The 27,931-nt window shown below is 38.3% G+C and overlaps 1 protein-coding gene across 10 annotated transcripts in view; it reads left to right on the plus strand.

The window, feature by feature from the left end:
- The window catches only part of SGCD (sarcoglycan delta), a 1,112,169-nt gene that overhangs the window by 659,295 nt on the left and 424,943 nt on the right, over positions 1-27,931 (plus strand). For all 10 annotated transcript variants that reach the window (XM_078363722.1, XM_054251085.2, XM_078363713.1 and 7 more), the window contains one exon: positions 13,292-13,480. In XM_078363722.1, the coding sequence (XP_078219848.1) occupies positions 13,292-13,480 (189 nt within the window). The remainder of the gene's footprint in view (positions 1-13,291; positions 13,481-27,931) is intronic.

The following is a 27,931-nucleotide window of genomic DNA, read 5'->3' on the forward strand; positions in this document are numbered from 1 at the left end:
CCTTGCAAAATTCTTTTTGTTACTTTTTCAGTGTGTGCTTACCAAAGTCCTTATCTGCTTCCCTGAGGGGTCAGGAATATTGGTAATAGACCAGTGTCTGGACAGCATAATTTTTACCAAGTAATGAGAAAGATGAACTCCTAACATTGGCTGAAACCTTTTTCTTTTCTTTTTTTTTTTTTTTTTTTGAGATGGAGTTTCGCTCTTGTTACCTAGGCTGTAGTGCAATGGCGTGATCTCGGCTCACCGCAACCTCCGCCTCCTGGGTTCAGGCAATTCTCCTGCCTCAGCCTCCTGAGTAGCTGGGATTACAGGCATGTGCCACCATGCCCAGCTAATTTTTTGTATTAGTAGAGATGGGGTTTCATCATGTTGACCAGGATGGTCTTGATCTCTTGACCTCATGTCCCCATCTCTCTCTCTCCCTCTTTCTCTCTCTCATGTTTCCAGGCTGCTGATCCAAAAACCAGGTCATAAACTGGCAACCCAAAGGTTTGGATAATAGGCACATTTTGGCTCACAAAGTATTGTTTTTTCTTTAATTAGTTACATATTTAAACATCCTAAGATGTTTATAAGGTAAACATCTTATACCTTATAAAAGTCTAGATGTCTAGATCTTCTAGAAAAAGCTGAAGATGGGCATCCCCGATCAGATTTCTTGGGCACAGCAGCCGGTGAGCTCTGGTCAGCTCTTGTTCTTTTTAGAGGGCATATCCACCTCATTCATTGACCCCACCTTCTGACTTCTATGTGTTTACATTAGTCCACTCTGTTTTTCTAAAGAGAGTTTCTCAGCTGAACCAAAGAAAGTAGACAGTGATTTGAATGACCATGTTTTCTGTTCTCTCAAGGGTGGTGCATATTCCAGATGCATAGGAGAGAAGTTAGGGCATAACTAAGCTGTGACTTCACTCTCTGGGAGAACACTGTTGAGATGGTCTAAGTATCTACTGAGCAGAGTTGTAGGAGGGCAGTATGGTGGCCAAGAATGCAGGTCTCAAAGTTAGGCATCCCTTGGCATAACACCTCATCGGATTATAGCTAAGACCAAGAACTTCAAATGTGATCGAAATCTGAACAGCCACCACCTCTGGGGATGTGAATTGATTAAGAAAAGGCACAAGGAAATTTTCTTGGGTGATAAAAATCTTCCCTCTCCTGTTTCAACATTGTTCCCAATGATGTTCAGATCTGTAAATCTCACTGGGCTATGGAGCCAATAGCTGTTTATTTCACTAGAAGTAAATTATACCTCAACAGATGTACATACACATATACATACCTACATGAAAGCATGCAAAGTGCTTAGAAAAATGCATGATCATTAGCCATTTTTATCGTGCTTGTTTCTAGAAACTGATTTTTAAAAAAGATAAAATGACCAAAAATAAAATGAGTGTTTCCTTTCAGACCACAGGTTTCATTGCAGGCATTTGAGAGCACAGGTAATAGCTAAAGATTCTTGCCAGACATAATTGTCAAGGGAGAATCTACTGGATCAATTCTAATTGTATGAAACTATTGAATCACTATAGAAGGATGTGCCTAATTTGTTGTAGCTGCTTTTCATGATGCTGTAAAAATTTATAGGCTTTAGAGACATATCAAAGATGGTTTATTACCTGGGACAAAATGACTATACTTAGAGCAACTTGCACTCTGGCTGGAATACAGTAGCCACTCAATAAGTATTCAATAATGTGTCTTAAAATTAATATCTATATTGAGAACTTCTAGCTAAAACAATCACAAAAATATTGTTTTCATTGGTAATCACATCGCTATAACCAATTATTCACATATATCTAGAAACATTTAATATAAGAATTAAGAGAACAGATCTTCCAGCCAAACACTCTGGGTTCAAATGCTTGCTATGCCTTTAACAAGCAAAGTGATTTGGAATAGGTTACTTAACTACTCTTTCTCATTGCCTCAACTGTAAAATAGAAATGATTGTGAGGCAGGTACTAATTATACGTCTCTGATGGTTAAATACAGGTAGAACAATGTCTAGTACATAGTGCCATTATACAAGTGTTTGTCATTTATGTGTGCTTTCTTTATGTCAAAAAAGTGATCTTCTTTTGCAATTTGCCTTTAAATATTGCTCAGAATCTGTGTGTAGGTGGTTGGTGAAAGGAATGTGAACTAGGAGTTCAACCAGAAAAGACAGAAACCTGAAATTTATAGGAAACATACTGGTTTTCAGTTTGGCTGACTGCTTTTGTTACTGCCTTACTCTGTGACCTTGAGTAGGTCATTTCGCCTCCCTGAACCTTGTTTTCTTATTTGTTAAATAAGGATTTGGATTTTATATTGTCCATGTCCCCTTTAGGCCTTGTGTGTCACTCTCTGATCTCAAGTGTTTGAGTCGTGTTCATTACTGTTTTATTACACCTCTTGGTCCCCAAGTCACAGAAGAGCTGTAGTAGCTTGACTCCTATTGTCATTATCTGGTTCTGGTGGGAATCATCCATGGGTAATCAGCAAGCACCAGCCTTGTACAACACAAAGTAGCTGGTTAGCTGAGAGGATCTGCCACTCCTATGAAGAAAGCTAACCATAGAAGTAGCCACAATGGGGTAGATACAGTATCCTCTGCATGTGAAAATGGTTCCATTAAATCTGTGATCAGATATTTGAAATTGTTTTTCCTTCACAAGGGCACTCAGTTAACATATTCTTTTCTGGTCCTCAGCTTGCAACATCAAGGACCAGCCTAGTTTCAAATAGAGCCAAATCTTCAACAATTCTTGCAGTGCCTTCATGTATTTGCTCAATTACAGCCTTCTCCATGAGATAAACTTTTCCCAGGCTTTTAAAAATTGAGCCTGCTGTATTCCCCAGCCCCTGGTACTGCTGGTCTATTTTCTTTCTCTTTTTTTTTTTTTTTTTTCAGGTGGGGCTCTTCCTCATAGCATTCATCTCCTTGTGACATAAGTATAATATTCTTTGGCATTTATGTTTGTTATCTGTCTCCCCATCAGCACCTCTTCCCACCACTATGAGATCAGAGATCTTTGTTTTTGCTGGTTGATGTATCCCAGATGCCTTGAACAGGGCCAGGGGAGGACCTGAAGGACAGCACATATTTGCAGGTGGTAGCAGTGTTTACAATGCATTCCACACTGAATACACCTCTATGGTAATTCTAAATACCTTACTTTGTATTCAGGAAAAGCTAGGTCTTTGCCTCAGCCTGTGAGTAATGGAAAGAAAATTAGGCCTGAGTTTAAGTTGAGACCCTAACCAACTTAGTAGTTAGGAGTCTTTGAAAATATTCTTGCATTTCTTAGGACCTCATTTTCTTCATTTATAAAATTGTTTTAATTGTATTGATCTCCCATAGGGTTGCAGGAATGTATGCACTCATGTATCTGCTAATTTCTAGTAGAAATATGCAAGTGTGTTTTACAAACATATCTGCCTGAAAGTCCCTCAACTGGTACCTCATACATCTGCATCTCTAGGATGGAAAGAATTTTTCTTCATAATGATGTTGAAATATCTTCTGGCTCATCAGAGATAAATATTTTAAACTTAAATACAAGGTATATTACAATTTGGGGCACCTTGATCATATATATTTTTTAAACTGTACACACAGCCAGGCAAGGTGGCTAATGCCTGTAATCCCAGCACTTTGGGAGGCCGAGGCAGGCAGATCACCTGAGGTCAGGAGTTTGAGCCCACACTTGCCAATGTGGCAAAACCCCGTTTCTACTAAAAATTTATAAATTAGCCAGGCATGATGGCAGGCACCTGTAATCCCAGTTATTCAGAAGGCTAAGGCAGGACAGTCACTTGAACCTAGGAGGCAGAAGTTGCATTGAGCTGAGATCATATCACTGCACTCTAGCCTGGGGGATACAATGAGACTCTACCTCCACAAACAAACAAACAAAAAACTACATACACACCCAGTTTGACTTGGCATCTGGTTTTTCTGGACTTGTCTGAGGGGTGTATTTGGACCTGTATGAAACATGTATGCTCTATGTCTATGGCTTTCAAGAACACTCCTATCCTGGAATCTTAAAGATTCATGTCTCAAAGCCCAGTCCTCCCTCCTCCTTGAAGTCCAGATTCATTTCCAAGTGCCATCGTAGGGTTCTTATTTATCTGTCTCCTTGTCATTACCTCTTACCATCCCTTCAGGACCTCTTGTGTCTTCAACATTAACACAATTGTCTTTCCCCCTTCATTTCCCTGCATATTCTATTCCCCTCCTGCCCTCCAAGCCTTCTATCCCCATGCTGTTCCCTGTGTGGTAACCTCGTGCACCTGGCTGCTTATGCTGAAACCTTGGGGTTCTCCTTGACTCCTGTCCCTTCCCATGCCCTGTGTCTCAAGCCACAGAGAATCCTGTTAGCTCTACTTTTCCTGAAGATTCCAAATACAGCAATTCCTCACCCTCTCATCCACCTCTCTGTAGACCTGGGCCACTGTCGTCTCTCTACAGACAGTTACGGTAGTCACCAGCGCCTGCTCTCTACACTTCCATTCTCGACCCTATGGCCCATTACCTAGAGAACAGCTAGAGTGATCCTGAAGTGATCTGCTCATTCCATTTCCATGCCTCGGTTCTGCAGCGGTGACTTGCTTTCTGTATCATACCTGAGGTTTTTACTGTGGCTCTAAGCTGCTGCATCTGCCCCCTTCTGCCTGTGCCCAAGCTTATTTTGAAGCATTCTCCTCTGGTCCACTCTGATCTAGCCAAACTGTCCTCCTCACCTGCCAAGCGAGCTCCTGACGCAGGGCCTTTGCACTTGCTGGTCCTGTTTCCTCCAACTGTAATGTTTCCCCGGATATCCTCATGCTTTACTCTCTTGCTTCTTTAGGTTTCATTTTCAAATCTCTCCAGGATGGACAGGCTTTCATTGACCATCCGTTAAACAGGAGCTCTTTAACACCTCAGCATGGTTCCCTCCTGCTGCTTCTGTTTTCTTCATAAGGCTGATTTCCAAGAACAAGTAAAAAAAGTTACACATTCATTATGATAGGTAACAAAAAATGACTAGAAAAACCTTGTGTTTGTCTCTGAGTTGGTTAAGTTAAATATCATAGATGTATACCATTTAAAACAGTCTAGCTGTTTTGTTAATTATGTTTTTCTAGGACTGTCACTTAGTTATGTTAAGTGGACCAAGTTAGATTTAGACTATTATGTAAAATATGCTCATTTGTGTAAAAATATATATATAAATGTGAACATGCACTGAACATCTATATTGAATAAAGCCTGAATATGTACTACATATTTCTGTAAGAATAAGAAAAAAGTGGCCGGGCGCAGTGGCTAAAGCCTGTAATCCGAGCACTTTGGGAGGCCGAGGCGGGTGGATCATGAGGTCAAGAGATCGAGACCATCCTGCTCAACATGGTGAAACCCCATCTCTACTAAAAAAAAAATGCAAAAAATTAGTTGGGCATGGTGGCGTGTACCTGTAATCCCAGCTACTCAGGAGGCTGAGGCAGGAGAATTGCCTGAACCCAGGAGGTGGAGGTTGCGGTGAGCCGAGATCGTGCCATTGCACTCCAGCCTGGGTAACAAGAGCAAAACTCCATCTCAAAAAAAAAAAAAAAAAAAAAGAATAAGAAAAAAGCTGAAAATACTAGTTGCCTCAGTGAGGTTAGGCTGAAGGTATGAATGAGAGATTTGCTTAACTGCATGTTCTTTAATTCTTTTAAATACATGCACTTGTTGAATTTGTTATCAGTAAAAGTTGTTCAACACTTAGGTATTACATATTTTAGGTAAGAATTGGAATATATAACTTTTAAGTTAATCCGAATATTTGTTTAAAAAGAAACTGCCATTCTTGGGCTAGTTCACATAAATACATGTTTGATTTTCTGGATGAATTTTATAAGAAAAAAAGTGTTGCTACATCAAAACTAAAAGTGATAAATTTGTTTCCATTGTCTAAATTATGCCGAATATTTTTGATCCAAGACTAAAGCCTTGAATGGATGGCTGAATAAAAAACAACCCTCAAAACAAACAGTTTGAAATCAGAGACCTAAAAACTCATATGGCTAACAGATGACTATTTCTGTATCAGGATAATCCACAATGGCTCAGATTCCACAACAAACTCTAGAAACTAGAATGAGCCTTTGAGGGAACCTATGCCTACTCTTTATATAAACTGGTTATAATCCCATGGTTACATAATTCATGTTTACTTTAAATTCACTAAATTTTAACATGGAGCATCGCCAAAAAAATAGAAACGTACTTGATTTGTGTCACTTGTCTTATTTTTAAATTCGATAATGTAGCCATTAGTCTTGCTGTATTTTTTTCTACTTGTTAGAACCTAGGAAGTGCCCCACCTCTTTCTACAAACTTGCCTCTTACCCTCTCCTCTGAGCTCATTCAATCAAACTCTTGAGCTTAAGTTCTTCAGGCCATAGTGCTTGCTCTGTCTTCTGCTGAAAAGCTTGTCCCCACTCCCAAGGATCACCATGTCACCTTGTCAGAATGGCCTTCCACGACCAGAGAAGGTCACTCTGTAGTCTCTATTACAGCTACCTCTTTGTTTTTTCCTAGCAACTAACTTTAGTTCTAGGGGTTTTGTCTGTTGCATTGTTCATTGTCCATCTCTCTCATTAAAATGTAAGCTTGACAAAAGCAGAATATGATCATTCTCATCCTTTTGGAGGCCTTTATCTCTAGGACCTACTGACATATACAGTAGATGTCAAAATATATAAATATTTTACTGTCGAAAAATAGATCGGGATTGGAATTTTTTTTGAAAGTGAACTCTACACTTTGCCGTGTCTCTCCCTGACAGTATGTAACTGAACAGAGAACTGCACTCATAGCACCTACCCCCATAAGCTCCTTTATGGAACAAGAGCTTATGAAGCCTGGTGGGTAGCAGAGTCAAGCGTTAGTAAAATGTGTGCCAGTGCCCCTTCCTTGTTCTCAGCTCTGCCCTATTGTAGAGTTGAGATCATGGTCCATACAATTTTTAGCCCCCCATCCCCCCCAAAAAATTAGGAAACTTGATGGCATTGATGTCTTTTTAGGAAGTTTACTGGATTTTTGGTTGGTTGTTTGTTTACAAATCATCCCTGAAAATGCATTTTTGCACAGAAGATAGATAATATAGATACTGTAACCATTTCCAGGGGGCAAAAGAGGAAAACATTTGTTCTTCTCCTGAAGAAGAGCCCTGTGGGAACAAAGATGCAAAGAAAAAGTGACCACTTATAACAGTATTAGACTAGAATATATGCTTAGTCTCACGAAGCTGACCAGCTGTGGATGCTCCTGCCCCACCACCCTCTATCTTCTCTATGCCCTGTAAGAAGAGATTTTCATAGTAGCCATTTGATTCCTATTAAGTATAGGAAGGAAAGTCAGCGTGGTAAAAAATGAATGACCACTTGACTCTGATCAGAGCAGTTTCTCTGTTAAGATATTAAAGACTTGTTGAAGATGTCAGACTCATCACTTTGAAGCTCATGTAGCTTCCTTAATTAGATGGACAATGGCTAGGTCCAGGTATCATGTAGCTTGGGCCCGGTTCAAAGATCTCTGTGACAACTTTACAGTGGGTGGATGTGTATAAAGTTAGGAGGCTTCTCTGACTGGTGTTGAGCCCTGATGAGCCTGTTGGAGATGGCTACATGGTTGTCACAGAGTCACTGAGGTGTTGGTGGTAGCTGACATGGAATAAGTTACATAGGGCCACACAGCCTTGAAGGAGGTTCTTCACAAGTTCAAATCATGACAGTGGATCGTTTTGTTGAGACTGCTACATTAATGTCAGGCTTTGACTCTGTAATGCCATGCGATCCCAGGTAGAAATATTTGAATGCCTGAGGCCATGAGGTTACGGCTCTCTAAACCATGCTTTAGTAATATGACCATTCAGAATGGCCTTCTCGGGAAACTCTACAACTAAAATATTTGACAGCTATTTAATTAGTTAATTATTGTGGCTGGTTATATTATATAATAGCATTCTTGTCTCTCGGTAGTTTCTTCCTATCCAGTGTCAAAGCAACAGAAAGTTTTACTGTATTCATTCTTTGGGAAATATAATCTTTTTGCATTTTGTGTGCAAAAAACAGATGATTCTGAAGTCAAATGGATTTGTTTATAAACAGGTCAACATTGAAAATAGCTTTATGAAGGAGTAGAGTAATGCTTTGGATTTAAGCCTGCTTAGCATTAGTATAATAGCATGTACGTATGGAAAGACAAAGTTGTGTAAGTTTTTACTTCTTTACTTCTGATACAGCTATTTACTCATTACTATAGAATACACTTTACTATTTAACATTGCCTTGATTTTTATTCATTTATTCATTCATTTAACAAATGCACACTCATTCATTCATTGAACAAATGCATTTTGCTAAAAAATGCATTTGCTTTATTTGCCTTAAAACAAATATGAGAATAAGGTAAGTCACACAAATGTTTGAGTTTCACAGTGCATATGAAGTTTATCCTTACACTATGTGGTAGTATACTATTGTGCAATTGCATTACATCTAAAAATACCTTACTGCTTACCTTAAAAATACCTTACTGCTTAAAAATACTGCATACCTTTAAAATACCTTACTGCTAAAAACAATTGGGATAAGAAAAAACTGAAAATATTAGAAATACAAACAGGTTAAAAAAATAAATATGTACTTAGAATGAGAAAGGAAACTGAATTACTAATTTTTAAAAGATGACCTCACAAAATCTTGAAGGATGATATTGCTAATAATTAACTGTCTCACATACTTTTTCAGTACTTTTTGGTTTATAGCCTTAAATTGTCTCTTCATATGACAGCTATATACCATTATCACTTTCCATATAGACAACAGAAAGATAACTATTTTTATGGCAGTTTTAACAGAACTTTTTAGATATTGATGGCTGTAATACAGAATGTATACAACTTTACGTAGAGACTTTCATGGTATATATAACTTACAAACCCAAGTATTCTGGCTAGTTATATTTTCCATGATTCCCATACAAAATAAAACACGTATGGAACATTTATAATTATATAGGCCCAATTCAATATATTCTTGCCGGTGGAGCATTTGTTTTGATGAGGTATCAATGACAGTTGAATTCGACATGTGAAATTTTGCATATCTGATGATTATGAAATGAACTTTTGACTAGCTTCTGTCTTTTCTACCACCCATGTATTTCTGGTGCTGGCCATTGTCGGTCATGTTTACATTGCATCGTGTCATTTTGTCTTGTTCCTTCATGTCACCATGCTTGGTGAATTAGAGCTATGGGTGGAAGGAGTACTCCTAGAAGACATTCCTACACCAGGAGAGCTAGCAATAATGTATCTCTACATGAAAGTGCTACAAACCATACAAACATATTCTGCATGCAAAGTATGTGAATCGCTAAGTCAGTTTCTTCTTAGATGGCCAAAATGCATGTAAATCCCCCAAAGCTAACATGAGAGGAAGTCAGAGTACAAAAAGATAGGATTTAGCTCATTGCAATTAAAACATCTTTTAACATTTTTATAAAACTGTATAACTATTGTCATGCACTCCCGGGGCCTCTCCTGGGGCCTTCAAAGCCTAGGGCCTACCCAAGTGAAGAATTAAAATTTTAACTTCATTTCCCTGGACAGTAACTTTGTTCCAGGAAGGAATAAGAAGAATTATAGATTGGAGATTGTCATTCCTCTTTTGTTTTTATCTTTCAACCTGTTTTAATTTTTGATTAGAAAACGGAATGTACTCAGCATATCTAAATTTCCCTTTCCATGCAGGATTCTTTATAACAGATGTATCCATTATCATACGTTTGCATGGCAAGGCTTCCTATTATAATTATGTGTAGAAAATTGCTCATCCCCTTCGCTGTTTCTTTCTTATCTATTTTAATGAGTTGGAGACTGGAGTTTTTTACTTCATGTGACTCATTAAAGGGGGTGTGGTGATGACATGGAATAAGCCACTATACCATTCAACAGAAGATCCAAGCTGTAATCCCTATTCAGCTTCTAATTTGCTGTGTGACTTGAAAGCGAGCTACTTCTTCCTGGTCTTGAGTTTCATAGCTGGTCAATTTTGTGTTGAACAAAATTAGTAGTTTCAAGGAGCAAAGGATTCTGCAGAGATGCCATACGGGTAGCCAGACCCTGCTTTAAGCAGAGGAATTCTGCTTTTTTTGCTATTTTACACACTAGAATTTTTTTCAAGACTTTGTCTTACAATGATTACCCTATGAAAAAAAAATAGTGAAAGCCATTTTTTAGATGTTTTCCCAAATATATAGAATCACCTGGGAGATTTTTCATAATGTTTATTCTAATCATGGAGCTCAAAATTTGTACCGTATTTGTTCAGTTTCTTTTGTGTTTCGATGCGTAATTAGGGTTGAGTGACATTATTCTAGACCAATGGCATGCAATCCTGTCTGCTCTGAGAATTATCTGGGGAGCTTTAATAAATACTGATGCCTGGGTGCTACCTCTGTGATTGTTACTTACTTATCCTGTGAACAAATGTGTGTTTTTTTTTCTTTTTTTACTTTTTATTTATTTATTTTGACAGAGTCTTCACTCTGTTGCCCAGGCTGGAGAGCAGTGGTGTGATCTTGGCTCACTGCCTTCTGTGTTCAAGGAATTCTGCTGCCTCAGCCCCCCATGTAGCTGAAATTATAGGTACCTGCCACCATGCCTGGCTAATTATTGTATTTTTAGTAGACAAGGTTTCACCATATTGGCCAGGCTGGTCTCGAACTCCTAATCTCAAGTGATCTGCCCACCTCAGCCTCCCAAAGTTCTGGGTTTACTGGTGTGAGCCACTGCACTTTGGGAGTACAGACGTTTTTAACAGCACCACCAGTAATTCTGATGTGCATCCAGGGCTGAGAACCCTTAGTCAAGATAACCACTGCATTCTGCCAAGTTCTAACAGTATGTGTATGAAAACAACAAATCACAAGCATGCTATCTATGCCTCCACCCTCTTATAAACATTTATTGAACACGTCATTTCCATTTTATAGCTATGTTTATGTAATGACACCATTGATTGGGGTGAATGACGGAAAAGGCAACTGGTGTAGTGGCAATATCACTAGCTTCTGCACACTGATTTATAAAGAGTTTCTTACTATTGATCTTGCCTATGAGAATCCTAGATTATCGTTCAAGACCATACCCTGCCACAAACCCCATAGCCCTGCACAAACAGGTTAACTTCTCTAATTCTAATTTGGCTCATTCATAATTAGTTGATTAATATCAAATGAAATTGCAGATGTGATTCTAAGATTGTGTGATCCTTTTCTTTAATTCACAGAATATGATTTGATGGAAAATAAAAACCTAATTTCTTTCAGGCTTATAAAACATTCTTTTCACTTTTATTTGATCTTCATGTTTAAAAAGGCCAGCGATTGATGACTTTGTTGTGTTCTCATCTTCTTATAACACATTCGTGATCTGCAGAGGAGTTATCAGAAACTGAGATTTAAAACTGAGATCCTCTTACAGCATAAAGCTCAGTGCCTGGCTAGGAACCCAGTGCTTTGGGAGCCTGAGGTGAAAATGTGCATGCATACAAACCAGAACTTGCCCGTGGTATTTAGCTTGAACCTTTATGTACCCCCAGACAGCAGCAAAGCTAGTAGCAGATGGAAAATCATTCATTGTGTCATCATTTATGCATTCTGTTTTCCATTCATTCATTCCACACGCACATTCCAACATATACTCATATTAGGTACTGATTTCAGCTCCAAGGTATGTGTTTGGGATGAGACAGATGCCATGTAGGCCTTCATGGAGCATTTTAGTTAGCCATAAGGAAGAATTCACTCAGTTTTTCAAATGCAATTCCACTGATGCCTAACGGCCATCAGTTCTCTAGGGGATTTTTAGATTGTATATGTTCATTTTAATGATTATCTAAAAATCATAATCATATTCTGAACCATTGGGAAGATAGCCTAATAACCGAGGATGTGATTTTAGTGCCTGAGTTTTGGTGTTTCATTATGGTCACTTTGGTAGCACATGTTAGTAATTTAATTGCTATTGACCAAAAAGAAAATAAATGGAGTAGGTCTTATTTGTAGGGAATGCAGCGTGTCTATATGATGGCCAAATGAAGTGAAAATAGGGACCGTACCATTATCTGAATTCAGCTGGGCAATGGGGGTTCTGTGTCACATGGCTATGGCGAAGTAGAGATGCTGTGCTCAGGAGCCACTGCACCAGAGCCCTTGGTATCACATTCATGAGATTTCGTTTAAGGCAAATCATCGTCCTTTGCAGTACTTTGTTATTTTCCAGTTTGAGTGATAGGCATTTTCTAGCTTTTTTTAATTTTAAAATTTGTTTTGGTTTTAGAATTGTATAGAGGTGATATATTTATCTAGATTTGTGTTGGCACTTAATAAGTAATTTTAGTATAAAGATAATTTGTGTCAACAGCAGGGACTTGGAAAACCTTCCTTATTTTAAAGGGCATAAACATATTACTTTATAATATACTGACAAATATTTTTCTGATTTTTCTCACTCTACTGTGCTTAGCATGTAACTAGCTCTTCCTCTCATTAGTCTACGAGCTAATGTTCACATTTTACTTGACTTTGACCCTCCTTTATGTTTCTTGAATAAGTTGGATGAGAACATTCAACTCACAAAGACTAACTCAGGGGCCGTTAGGTATTTACTACACTATCGCTTGATGAAGATTCCCAAATCAAGTGGGATTTCAGCTGTGTGTCTGCAAGGAGTCCTTTTAAATCTGAAATAGAGGAGTGGTCAAAGCTGCCACTCTTGCCACTGACTGGCAATACAGAATGATTTTGTTTGACATTTTTAACCCCCCAAATAAATTGCCTGAATAATATTTTTATCTCACTAAGGTGAACTGCTGGGGTTAACTTACTTTCTTCAGTAATTCAAAATTTTTCCTTCAGTTTGATGGGTCTTTGAGCATCTCCCCCACAAAGATGTTGGAATTCTGAGTCACTTGGAAAATGGCCTCCCAGGAGTCACTTTCCTCCCAGTATGTTTGTGGCTGTGGCTGTGGCTGTCTCAGTGCACATCAGAAGTGATGGCTGTGTCATATGAGAGGGCTCAAGCAAGCATCCAGAGAAGCCACTTTTGTCAGGAGGAAACAGATTTTTAGAGTTGTTGGAGGTTGTAAATGTAAAGACAGCAGCCAGCCATATCTCTTCATCAGTTGATTTTTTCCCCCTCTATTTTTTTCCTCTTCTCTCAGCAGTTTAATGTGAGTGCTTCTATCTTGTTTATTTCAGATGCCTCAGGAACAGTACACTCACCACCGGAGCACCATGCCTGGCTCCGAGGGGCCACAGGTATACAAGGTGGGGATTTACGGCTGGCGGAAACGATGCCTGTATTTCTTTGTCCTGCTCCTCATGATTTTAATACTGGTGAACTTGGCCATGACCATCTGGATTCTCAAAGTCATGAACTTCACAATTGTAAGTAAAACCACCTAGATTTGTTTAGCTCTCTTTGCGGAAGGGAAACTTGGGGCAAGATGATGAAGTGGAAAAGCGATGTCATTACAGCAGAACTCAAAAGATCTGTAACCTCCTCGTATTTGGTGAAAGACCATTTCTGTTCAGATTGAATATGGATATTGACATCTATCTCATCTTAACTCTCCAAGGGCTGGTAATCCAGCTTAAAGATATTTCCCTCCTTTAGAATCTCCTGTATATTATCCCTCCATTTTGGTAACTGTTTCTGTAGCCTGTAGCTTTCAAGCACTTTGATTAAATAATGAAGGCAGAAATAGAGAATAAACTCAAAGTATTAAGTTTTCGCCAATTGTAGTGATTACAAAAGGTTTGATGAAGTAGAGAGCTGAAACATTTGCATAAAATTAGACTATGGGCATTACATATCTAAAAATTTTAACTATTTATGCTTGATTATCCATCACTCTGATTAGTTAAGAATATCGTCCGTTTTTCAGAGGATGATTCTCTTTGCCACTGGTCTGGGTAAGATGGAAATGAGAGGAATGTAGCTGTGTTTTATTTTTTTTAAGAATTTATGTTTCTCCGATGAAATTCCTGCTCTTGGTGTTTGGGGTCCCTGTACACACTGGGCATTTACTATTGAATTTCAAATGAAAGAAAATCCTGGAAAAATGACTTTTGGAGTTCTTCTGAGGTTTTATACTTAGAAATTCTGATCTATGCTAGCAATATAAGTAGTCTACCTCATTAATGAGGAAATAATGGGCGGCAATCTGCTATGCTGAAGAGAATTTCCTTTCTTGTTCTGCTGTCAAAAGTAAATAATATAGATTGGCAATAAAAATAATTCCTAGGTCAGGCGCATTGGCTCATGCCTAAATTCTAGCACTTTGGGAGGCTGAGTCGGGAGGATCACTTGAGCCCAGGAGTTCAAGATCAGCCTGGGAAACATAGCAAGACCTATCTCTGCAACCAAACAAACAAATAAACAAAAACCAAAACCCTTTTGTTTGATAAATAAATATGACCTTAACAAAGTAACAGTCAAGTTTTCATGTGACAGTCCTAAATGTCATAGTGGATATTTGCATTTTCTAAATTACAAAGTTCATTTTTATCCTTGACACCCTATGCATAGTCACACTTTCTTGCCTTTATTCATACATTTTCTTCTGTGTGGAGTGCTTTGCTCCCTTCCCTGTCTGGTACAACTTGTCTTGATGCTCCTGTAGTTCCATTCGTGTATTTTTTATTATATTTACCACTCAGATAATTTTTATATGTATTTCCCAGACAAACTGAACTTTCAGAAAGGCAAAGGCTGCGTGTTTTCTGTGTGTGGCTTTGTCCATCACTCATGTTAGGGGTTCTTGGTGCTTGACTTAATTAGGACTCTATAAACCAAAGTTATAGATACTGCTTCAGGCATCAGAATGGCTCACTTTTTAATATTTGTGGTTAAAGCTAGGAAGCTATAAAATCAAAAATGTTACCTTGATGTTACAGATTTCTACCTTGAGGGGAGAAAATAATTCAGTTCTTTTTAAACGTTGTTTTTTTTTTTTATGTATTTATTTACAGGAAGGGTCTCACTTTCTCATGGAGGCTGGAGGGCAGTGTTGTGATCATAGCTCACTACACATGGACTCCTGGTCTCGAGTGATTGTCCCGTCTCAGTCTCCCAAGTAGTTAGGACTACAAACACACACCACAATGCTTGACTGATTTTTAAATTGTTTATAGAGATGGGGGTCTCACTGTATGGCCCATTCTGCTCTCAAACTTCTGGCTTCAAGCAGTTCTCTTACCTCAGCCTCTGAAAGTGCTGGGATCACAAGCATGACCCATCGTATCCAGCTAAGAGTTCAGTTCTTTTAAAAAATACAGAATAATTTGTATATTGCTGTAGTAACTTTGGAAGGCTATATGGTGAGTTTCCATGGGGTTATAGGCATCCAAGCTAATAGTTCTAGAGTATTAGAGCACATTAGCTTCTGTTTCTGGATCAGACTCAATCAGTACTTTTCAACTTGGACTTTACTTCCTTTAAATACAAGCAGAATTCAGAGAAATGTTTAAGCAGGAGAGAAAGATGTAACTAGGTTTACATTATAGAGAGCTTGCGTAGGTGAGGAAGCAGTAGAATGCGGAACGTTGGTTAGAGCTGAGGGCTCTGGAGAATGCCCTGGGTCCATTCAGCCTTAAGTCCCGGGGACCACAATTGCCATCTGTTGATGTGTGTGTGATGTTCTTAATTTGTATTTCAAAAACTTGTAAATTAGGAAAACTTCTCTGTTGCAATATTAAACAGCAGAATACAAAAGCTAGGACAGTAAAGTTTAAAAATACGTTTAAAAGATGAAATTGATATACCTTGACTTCTGGTCAGATGTAGGGTTGAGGGATAAAAAGACATTTTGGAAGATTTCCGCTCTTAGGGTAGTGAGATGGCTGGGTGGTGGGGCCTAAAAAGCAAGGTACAGTTTACGACTTTTCCACTGGAACTTGGCTAGTACTCATGTATACCCCTAATCCCCTATGTGAAGCTACCTCTTAATGCCTTATTTTTGTGATTTTTACCAAGGCTGTCATGAATTTAATTTATAGAACCTGTAAGATTTAGGGGTAGAGGAAGTGGAAAATATGAGCTGAAACTTCGATGACTGTGATACTATACAAATATGGCTTCTAGACAGTGCTTTATCTGGAAAGCTTAATAGAAGTGTATGTAAATGTATATTGAGCACCACTTATATGACATTAAGGTAATAATCTATATGAAATCGGCTCTTTCATGTAGTTAACTAAATTGATTGCTGAAGTTGAGAGTCCTTAAAGCTTTACCAAACCAAGTACTTACTGAGGTAAGAATAATGCCTCTATTAGCCATAATTGGTGCTTTATAGTCGTAATGTATTTGAGCAAATGGAACTGAAGCGTTAGAAAATTGGTCTTGCCCTGCAAGTTAAAAGCGTATTTTCCATCAATCACTGTATAAAGGATATTCTTTTAGAATTATAATTCTCTTTCACAAATAATAATTTACCAACAATGATGATCTTGGGGAAAGAATGAGGTATTAAGCAATGTTATATTGAAGAAACAGCACACAAAAAAAAAAGTCAGTGAGATAGCAGTAAACTAGTTTATGCAGAGATTTGAAAATATAAGTAGGGAAAGTCCTAGCCAGAGCAATCAGAAAAGGGAAAGAAATAAAGGGCATGCAAATTGGAAAGGAGGAAGTCAGACTGACTGTTTTCTGATTATATGAGTGTATACCCAGAAAACTATAAAGACTCCTCGATCTGATAAATACAATTCAGTAAAGTCTCAGCTTACAAAATCAATGACACAAATTAGCAGCACTGCTATAGACCAACAGTGACCAAGCTGAGAATCAAATCAAGCACTCAATCTCTTTATAGTAGCTACAAAAATGTAAAATATCTAGGAATATACTTAAGCAAGGAGGTAAAAGATCTCTTCAAGGAGCAAAACAAAATACTGCTGAAAGAAACCATAGAAGACACAAACAAGTGGAAAACCATCCCATGCTCATGTTATTGAAACTCAACATCATGAAAATGATCATACTGCCCAAAGCAATCTGCAGCGTCAGTGTACTTCCTATCACAATACCAACATTATTTTTCACAGAACTATAAAAAACATTCCCAAAAGTCTATGGAACCAAAAAAGAGCCCAATGGCCAAACCAATTCTAAGCAAAAAGGACAAATCTGAAGGCATCACATTACCTGACTTCAAATTATACTGCAAGGCTATAGTAATCAAAACAGCAAAATACTGGTATAAAAGTAAACACAAAAACCACTGGAACAGAAGAGAGAACCTAGAAATAAAGTCTTATATTCAAAATCAACTGATCTTTTACAAAGCATGCAAAAACGTGAATTGGAGAAATCTAATAAATGATGCTAGGAAAATGGGGTAGCCACACGTAGAAGAATGAAACTGGATCCCTTCCTCTCACTGTGTTGAAAAATTAACTCAATACGGATGAAAGACTTAAAGACCTGAATAATTCTAGAACATAAAAAATTCTAGGAAAAAAAATCTGGGAAAAGCACTTCTGGATATTGACCAAAGAATTTATGACTAAGACCCCAAAAACAAATGCAACAAAACCAAAAATAAATGGAATCTAATTAAACTAAAAAGCTTCTGCACAGTAAAATAAATAATAATCAGAATCAACAGACAACCTATAGAGTGAGAGAAAATATTTCTAAATTATGTATCTCATGAAAGGACTAATATTCAGAATAACAAGGAGCTCTAAGCTAGAAAAAAAACAATTTCATTAAAAAGTGGGTAAATGGCATGAATAGACATCTCAGAATATTTGATAAATAGCCAATAAACATATGAAAAAATGGGCACCATCACTAATCATCAGGGAAATGCAAATTAAAATCACAATGAGATACCACCTTACCCCAGCCAGAATGGGGTAAAGTAAAAAAAAGTACTAAAAAGTAAAAAAAAAAAAAAAAAGAAAGAAAGAAAAAATAGATGTTGGTGTGGATGTAGTGAAGAAGGAATGTTTATACTGCTGATGGAAATGTAAATTAATACAATCTCTATAGAAAACAGTTTGGAGATTTTTTCAAAGACATAAAACTAGACCTACCATTTGGTCCCATAAGCTCACTGCTGGGTAGCTACCCGAAGGAAAATAAATCATTATATCAAAAGGAGACCTGTATATGTGTATTTTTTGCAGCACAATTCACAACTGCAAAGATATAGAACCAACCTAAGTTCCCATCAACAGATGAGTAGATAAGGAAAATGTGATATACATACGCCATCATCAGCCATAAAAAAGAATGAAATAATGGCTTTTGCAGCAAGTTGTATGGAACCACAGGCCACTTTTCTAAGTGAAGTAACTCAAAAATCAAAAATATTAATATCACATGTTCTTATGAAAAAGTAGGAGCTAAGCTAAGGGTATGCACAGGCATATAGAGTGGTATAATGGACATTGGAGGCTCAGGAGAGGGCGGGGGGGTGACGGATGAAAAACTACCTGATGGGTAGAGTATACACTCCTTGGTGACAAGTGCCCTAAAATCCCAGAGGTCACCACTACACAATTGATCTACATAACCAAAAACCACTTCTACCTCTAAAGCTATTGAGGAAAAAAATTTTTAATACGTATATATGTGCACACATACATAAAAGTAAAGAGTGACTATTTTGTATGTTTGGGTTGTTTAACAGTTTGAGATTTGGGAAGGCGCACACTGTAATCAACCCCCTGAGTAATGACAAACTGAATGTATGATGTCATCTGAAAATGTTTGTGAAAACTTTCAATATATCCAAGATTGAAAATCTGGAATTTTACTTTTTTTGTCAGACTTGCATTCTGTACTATCCCCAAGGATACATGCCAGAAGAGCCTTTCCAGTATAGCAATCTGGACAAGCATCTTACCAAGTTTTCTTTGTCTCAGAGGTAAATCAGAAGAAAAGTTATTTTGCTTTCCTCTGCTGTTTAGCAGAATAATCCAGTATTCATTATTGGCAGAAGATAGAGACTATACCTTTTTCTCTTCATTTTCCCCCTACATTGGAGAGTGTGTGTTTTGCCTAGACTGTAAACACACACAAATAGACCTTAGTTTATCACACACTGTACTTATACAAAGGAGCTAATATTTATTAAATATCTATTCTGTGCTACTCACTGTACATGGCCCTTAAAATATTTTAATTTTCATAACTCTACAATTTAATGTTGTTATCCCCACTGTAATAAATAAAAACCCAAGGCTAAGAGAAGTTGAGTGACTTGCTGAAAGACACTTAGTAAGTGAAAAGCTGGTGTTTGACTTCCTGTCTCAACCTTCCACTACCCTGTACCTCCTCCTCCAAATTGCAACAATGATCTGGCTCTTCAACAAAATTCTGAAGTTGGCAAAATGGCTTGTTTTCTTTGTCTACCCTGTGTCATAGGTCACTTTTATCTGAGGTACCCAGTGACGTTTCTATTTAGAGTAGTTTCCTGGTAGTTCTGAACGTTCAGTTTTTAATCTCATTTCTTCTTTCTCTAAAGCTGAGGACATTCTCCCTGCATTGTTTCCATCTGGTGTTTTGTCCATTTGTTGTGTTGACATAAGCATTTAATATAAATTTAATATCTACTCATAGGTTGGTGGAAAACCCAGTGAGTTAATTCGTGTGAAGCATTTTTGGCAGAATCTGACACATAGGACGTGTTGACACATAGGAAATGTCAGTGTTGACATCAGAAAGTCATGAGAGCCCCTTCATGACAGTATAGTAGTTCAGGGCTCAACCTGTTGAGAGAGATGTTTTAAGTGCAAATCTGGATTCTGTCTCTTACTATGTGGTTTTTATGTTTCTCAACCTCTCTGTGTTGCCATTTCCTAGGAGTCATGGCAATGCCTATCTCATAGGATTGTTGTAAAGATTAGAGGAGGTGATAAATGCAGTGTTTAGAGCTTGGCACATAGTAAGCACTTTATGGAAGTGTTTTCTTTTCTTTTTTTTTTGAGACGGAGTTTCGCTCTTGTTACCCAGACTGGAGTGCAATGGCGCGATTTCGGCTCACTGCAGCCTCCGCCTTCTGGGTTCAAGCAATTCTCCTGCCTCACCCTCCCGAGTAGCTAGGACTACAGGCATGCGCCACCATGCCCAGCTGATTTTTGTATTTTTAGTAGAGACGGGGTTTCACCTCGTTGACCAGGATGGTCTCGATCTCTTGACCTAGTGATCCCCCCACCTCGGCCTCCCAAAGTGCTGGGATTATAGGCGTGAGCCACCACGCCCGGCCGGAAGTGTTTTCTATTGTCGTCATCAGCAGCAGCAGCATTTATTTTAGGCTCATTCTGTGCCAGGCTCTATATTGTTGCAGTTGCAGTTTGCAAATATTATCTAACTTAATCATTATCCAAGTTGATACTATTGGATACCATCTTTACAAGGGAAAGAGTGGCTCAATAACTTGAGTTGAGATCACACAGCTATAAAGCCTCAGAGTAGAGATTCAAACCCAAGCAGTCTAACTATAGATCCTGGTCTGTTAGCCAGTTTGTTATATTGTGGGACAGTGCACAATGCCCTGAGTGTCAGAAACTGGATTCCCAGCCCTAACTGGCCATGAACTACATTACCTTTCTTTTCTGGAACCCAGTATAGCAGTAAATGCATTGGACTCGATGTCATCTTGGGCATCTTCCTGTTTGGGCATTGATTTTTGTCATTTTGTATTTTCCTAGGCTGTGTGAAGTCCCATTTTAATAGAGAGCGGTTGCTTTTGCTAGTGCACTCTACCAGCCCAATCAAAATAACCTAGCCTCAAAGACCTTCCAAAATGCTGTAGTATTAATCATTTAGCACACATAGTTATAAGTGGCAAAACTACAAAAGGCTTAGGAGTCATCAGTAGATGGCATGATATCTTATCCCAGTATCTATAAAATTTAATGAAATAGGAACCTTGGGAATCAACTCATAGACACCCTTATTTCACACATGATGGAACCAAAGTGGATAGCAAGGTTTTCTGACCCAACTTGAGCACCCCAGATGCTATGGAAACTTCTCTCAGTAGCAGGGATTATGCTCTATTCATTTTTGTACCCTTGCTCAGTGCCTGCTATTCATTCAGTAGGCTTTCAACATGTGTTAACTGTAGATTGCCTTTTGCAGACCACACATAAGAGAGAATGGATGTCAAGTACCTGATCATGCTGGTCACATGGTGGAACCTCAACAAATGATAGCTACCTGTAACTCTAGTATATAGATCTCATTATTTCTCTTTTAGTTTCTATTCATTAACATTACAAAATCCAAACTACTGTCATTTGTGATCATGTAAGAAATGAATTTCCATTTGCTTCTTAAAAACTCATACAGGACTTACTTTATAATGTTTTCACATGATGCACATAAAAACCCTGTGAGGTAAGCACCATTGTTATCCACATTTTACAGAGAAGGAAGCAGAGGCTCTGAGAAGTGCAGTAACTTGCCCAAGGTCACACAGTCAGTGAATGATAAAACTGGGATGGGTTGCAGGGAGTCTGGCTCTAAAGCCACTGCTCTTCTTCAGTATACAATGCTGCCCATTTTCCAAGGGCTATTTTTCATGAAGACAAATTGAATTTGTTCAGTGCAATGTCTAAAACATGATTTATTTACCCTGAAGTAAGATAAAGATCCACTGAGGGTCACAGGAAGGCATTCTAATGCTTGTAAATTGGATACAATGTAAAACAGTAAAAGCCAGAGAGAATGGCCAGTGTGTTTTATAACTCAGGATGCTGACACATCATCTGTTTTGGGAAAGCTCAAGGAACTGTGACCCAGTCAAACTAACTCAAGTTGAGGGGAGTGAGGATACGTATAAAGTGCATGGTAGACACTTAGAATATGTTTAACCAAAGGGAGAAAATTATGAATAGGTAGTCACTCTAAATTAAAATGTATAAAGATGGATTAATAGAGCTTTATATAACTTCTAAAATGAAGTGTTGGTTGATTTATTGAGGTAGACAGATCATAAATGAGATGAGTGCTTGAATTTGATTATGAAAAGGTATTTTAAATGTAGACACTCCCTCTGTGTATCAACTACCTGCCACGTTTTAATTACATGAGAAAAGAAGGGTAATGATGGAGTGTGAAGTAGATTAGAGACAGGAGACTTCATCCTAGTTAATATACAGATTTGCTCAGTAAATGACTGAAAATGATATTATTGGCTTTAGTTATACTTCTCATTTAACACTGTTAATGAATATATTGTGTGTTTGAGTAGCATCCACTTCAGTGGGGGTGCCAACTTAGCTTGGGGACTTGGAAGTACTTCTATACTGAGGAAATCATGCTTCCATCTTTCAGTGCTTTGACTCTGTTGGCAGTTTTAATCCATTAGTTCAATCCATCCATCTGAAATATTGCCAAAATGTTGTTTTTTAAAAGCACCATAAAAACTGTAATGCAGAAAAGCAAAAAACAAAAATTTATTTTTATTTCACGGTCAATCCTAGGATATGGCTCTCTAATGTCCTATTTGGTTTGAAATTTCTTGTGTTTTATGCCTTTGTGAGAATGTAAATCATCACGGATGATTTTGGTATCATAATTACTGCAAATAATATGAATCAAGACTGCTATAAGGTTATACAATCTATTGGGCATATTTGCTTCAATTGAATCAGTATTTCGTAAGCACACACTAAAGCATGCTATGGTTTTTTAGAAACTAAAGATTGTAATAAAACAATCCTATACTTTAAGTACTCATAATTTACTAGAGAAAAAAACACACATATAATTTTAATACTTACCACAAATTACGTATTTTAAAGAAGTATGGAAGTTGCAGAAATAATAAATTAGCTGAAGTTAGAAGGCACTGAAAGACTTCCTGAGTTGAGTCTTAAAGGATGGGTAAGGCCTTCGTGAGGTGGTGAAAGCAGCAAAGCCAGTGTAATTTCAGTCTGGAAGCTGGTAAGTTAAACTTGATTGGGGAGCCTCGGGCATAATGGTTTTAGTATTGAGAGAATAGGCCACTGGAGTGGAAAGAGGGGATGGGGACAGTTGAGAATACAAGCTGACACTAGTAAAGTCCATCAGGCTGCAAATTATAGACTTTGGAGAGGTCAGACTGAGAAGCTTGAATTCCAATTAAAAAGAAATTACTATGCAACTTTATCCTATTATTTGGACAGTATTCATGACCTTTTCCACTTATGAGAGTTTTCAGAAAACCAAAGTTATTTTTGTGTCCTAGAATTGAGAAGAAAAATGTTAGAAAATCTCCCTGGAAATATTTTTTGTCTTTGTATATCACACATATCCATGCATACACGGAAATTTTAGTTCTTACTGGTCATGTTGCTGTGAGCTCTAAATAACTCTCAGAAATCTGAAGTTGTGACCACAGAGCAAGGATCTGTGTATGCTTACTGAGTCATTAAGCAGTCATAGAAGAGCAGTAGCAAATACCAAGAACGTGCTGCCACGGAGAACTTGCAGGTCAGTCCTTCCATGGTAGACAGGGGTGGGGTTATATGATTCAAACTAGAATCATTATTAGAAAGAACCAATAAATATGAGGTGATTTCCCACCAATTGGTTTGCCTGAGATTCATTAGTTAGGATTTCTAGGCCCAGAGTTGTTTGTCAATAATCTTTCTAGAATCACATTTTCCACTAAGGATTTAAAATTAACATTAAAGGTATCACTTATTTGGTTACACTAGTCACGTCACAATGTTCAACAGCTACACATGGCTGGTAGCTGCCACTTTAGAGCAGATACTGATCACTTCCATCATGACAGGAAGTCATTTGCTTCAAAACTGGTCCACAACTTACTGTCCCACCTCTTAGATACATCTTGGATGGCGTGGTAAGACCATTGAACCAAAAAGTTCTTTGTTCCTAACCATACAACAATTTTCACCTTTCCTTCCTGTGCCCCGGGCACTTCCCAAGACCCAAAGAGCTGTGGGATTAAGGTAGGAAAACAAACCAAAACCATTTTAATATAAAAAGGAGAAGAAAATTTCTTATAACCTGCTTAACAGCCAAGATAAGTACTATGTTTTTTAATCAGCTCTGTACCTTTTCCACACATTCATTCTGTCTCTTTTCTTCCTTTCAATATTCTAAATTGGAAAGGTAATGAGACTGTGGTAAATTTTTCATCTTGCCTTTGAGGGGTAAGGTGAACTTTTGTTGGGTTAAGAGCTGTCTTGATGAGGGAGTTGCAGGGACTATTTCTGAGTCATAGTCTCCCAACTTGTAAAATGTACAGTTGGATCTGATGATATATAAGGTCCTCCACCTTCAAATGATTTTTTTCTTTGAGACAGAGTCTGACTCTGTCACTCAGGGTGGAGTGCAATGGTGCAATCCCGGCTTGCTACAACCTCTGCCCCCCAAGTTCAAGCAATTGTCATGCCTCAGCTTCTCGAGTAGCTAAGATTACAGGCATGTGCTACCACACCTGGCTAATTTTTGCATTTTTAATAGAGATGGGATTTTGCCATGTTGGCCAGGCTGGTCTTGAATTCCTGACCTCAAGTGATTCACCTGCCTTGACATAATTTCTATGTGTGATTATTGGGTCCTCCATATTCCCTAACCCAGAATGAGAAAGATGGACATCTTTTTTCTTCTAGAAGTGTGAGAATTTGAGTGTGTATGTTTGCTCACTCTGTATCTGCTTAGGCAAAGATCCAATATATTAAATGCCAGGGAATATAATGTGCCTTTTTACATTTCTAGTCTTCATTTAATTATTTAATGAATAATTGGTCTGATTATCTATTGCTATACAACAAACTACCCAAAAATGTAGTGGCTTAATACAATAGCAATAATTTATTTTGCTCATGATTCTGCATCTTGGGCAGAGCTCAGGAAGATGTCTTGTCTCTTTTACCTGATGTTTAGCACCTGAGCTTGGAGACTCAAAAGGTTGGGGTGTCTCAACAGCTGGGACTGGAATCATCTCAAGATGTGTTTACTTACATGTGTGAGTGGTTGATGCTGGTTGTCAGCTGGGATCTCAGCTGGCAGAACACTTACCCACAGCTCTTCCCTATCTATGGGCTAGTTTGGGCTTGGTCTTAACATGGTAGCTAAACTCTAGAATATGTGTTCCATTTAAAGAAGGTGGAAGTACATAGCATTGTTATGACTCAGACTCAGATAGCATCACTTCCACTCTACTCTGTTGTAGGCAGACATAAAGTCCTGCCTAGATTCAAGCAGCAGGCACATGGACTCCACTTCTTCATTGGGGAGTTGCGAAGCTCTAGAAGAGTATGGGATGGGAGATTGTAGAGGGTTGAATAGTGACCGCCCACACACATGATGTGCTCCTAATCCTTGGAGCCTGTGAATGTTACCTTATTTGGGAAAAGGGTCTCATCTAAATTAAGGATTGCGAGATGAGGAGATTATTCCTGGATTACCCATGTGGGCCCTCAATTCAGTGACAACAAGTGTCCTTATAATGATGAGGCAGAGGAAGATTTGGCACAGAAGAGGAGGAGGCAATATGATCAGAGAAGAGAGATTCGCATGTTGGGGCCATCAGTTAAGGAATGTTGATAGCCACCAGAACTGGGAAAAGACAAGGGATGTGTTTTCATCTAGAGCCCCCAGAGGGCCTGGAATTCTGACTTCTAGAACTTTGAGAAAATTTATATTGTTTTAAGCTGAGAGTTTTGCGGTAATTTGTCATTGTAGCCACAGAAAACTGATACCAAGATACTACTATGGACATTTTAGGAGAGTACAATCTGGTGCAACGGTACCACCACCATCAATGCCATTAAGTACACAAACACTGCACCTTGTATTGAACATCATTTGCACAATGTTAAGTGCCTGGCTTCATTATCTCTTTCTTCTCACAATGATCCTGTGAAGGCTATAATTATTTCCTCTTTCTATGCAAAGAAACTGAAGCACAGAAAGCTTAATTCACCTGTTCAACCTTTTTAGCTAGTAGGTAGCCACTTCAGTATATAGACCAAGGTATGCCCAACTTCAAAGCTTATACTTTTAACTTTATCTGAAAACATTTTGTTGTCAAAAAAAAATGAATGTCTTAAAAACAGTAATGAATTTTCTTGTATAATGTTCAGTGGCAGTGATGGTCATTGTATAGCTAGGGTGAATGAGGAAGGGGCATTTTAAAGTGACTTCAGCATTGGCTCAGCCATTGGTGACTCAAGCAGTTTTATCCTCATGAATAATTTTAAGGGGTCATACTAACTACATAGCTGGTGCCTATGTTAGAAGAATCATAATTTTGTTGTTTTGGAGATACTTTTGTGCTTCACTCAGTTACATATAAACTGCTTGTTGCTTTGATAAATAAAGTTCAAGAATAGGAAAACAGTTCTCAGCAGGAGGGTAGTGTTGGAAATAAGGGCTTGGAGTTGCAAAGGAAACAAACATTTGAACAACGAATTTCTCAGCAAGGCAAATTTACTTCTGAAGAAGGGTGCTGCTTATAGGTCTGTTTGCCATGAGAGCACACCAGACAAGGGAGGGAAGGGGTTTTTATCCCTAATGCAGTTAGTCCCTGCTTCTGTGTCCTGTCCCCATTGGCTGGAGTCAGACTGCACAATCTAAGCTAAGCCGAGTGGCTGTTGTTTAAATGACAATGGCTAATTAGGCGGGAAGGGAGAGGTTGCCCATCATGGTACAAGGCATGTCAGGGCATGGCAAAGGTGGGAGGGGCCATTTTGCAATAGTGGGCAACTAAGGGTGCCAAATAAGAAATAGATATGGACTACAGATTGGGACTGGTGGGAAGGTTTTTCACTGTAATGAGGGGCAAGGGGGCACAAAAAACAAGGAAGTTAGGTTTTTGAAGATAGGGAACAAAGAACAAGAAAGTGAAACAGCTGAACCTTTTAAGAGGAGTTTACTGTATCTAACAGTAGTCTTTCTGTTTATTGGAGAAACCTCACTGAATGCTTGTGAAGATAAAAATTATGCATTTTCATTGGCTTTTAATTACCATCCAGCTTTATCAAGTAGAGTACTTCCTAGGTCTCGTGCCTAATGTGTTCTATGGTCAATCTCCCAACTTTAGAATATGTAGAATGAGCAACGGGTGGCAGAACTTGGCGTTTTTGACTTGCTGCAGAATCAGGCAAGTCACTAAGGCAGTATCCATGAGGTTTGTTCAGGGTTAAAGACTCAGTGCATTCTGGTCCTGTGGTTAATCATACAGTTTGGGTTGGCCAGTGTCAGGAAGTTTTGACCATTAATATACTAAGCTGTCATCTGCCATGTTAAGTAACCACGTTTTCTCTCTTTCTCTCATAATCTCTTAATTACATGATAAAATAGGAACCATTGTCCCTAAAACCCAAACATAGAGGAAAATTATCATTTGGGTCAGTTAGTCACTCACTGGGTTAAGTCAGCTTTATGCAATACATAGTTGCTTGCATTTAATAAATGAATGCTTTGTAGTTCACATAAGCAATTAAAGGTAATCTTAATTGAAACCTGAATTTCAATTCTTGGCAGGAAGGAGAGAGCGGAAATTATTTGTGTCTTGTTCATTCACTAGTGGAGAGAGCCTTGTGCCTCTGACTTATTTCCTAGTCTCAATTAAGTGAATGGTTTCTATTGGAAATCTTCACCTCTTGGAGTCAATTATTACTATAATTACTGTCTATTGACAGCCTTACGAATGAGAAACAGTTGTTTTATTCAACACATGCTGGCTGAGTTCTTATGGTGAGCCAAGGATTATACTAAGTGCTTGTGGTATAGGAGTGAACAAGAGCAAACACAGTTCCTCCTTCATGGAGCTTTCTGTCTAGTGGAGGAGGAATGAGAATTACTAACACAATCAAATAAATGTAAAAGAACAGCCAGGATAAGTGGATGGTGTA

The sequence above is a fragment of the Callithrix jacchus genome, chromosome 2, assembly GCF_049354715.1.
Source record: "Callithrix jacchus isolate 240 chromosome 2, calJac240_pri, whole genome shotgun sequence".
Classification (NCBI taxonomy): domain Eukaryota; kingdom Metazoa; phylum Chordata; class Mammalia; order Primates; family Cebidae; genus Callithrix; species Callithrix jacchus.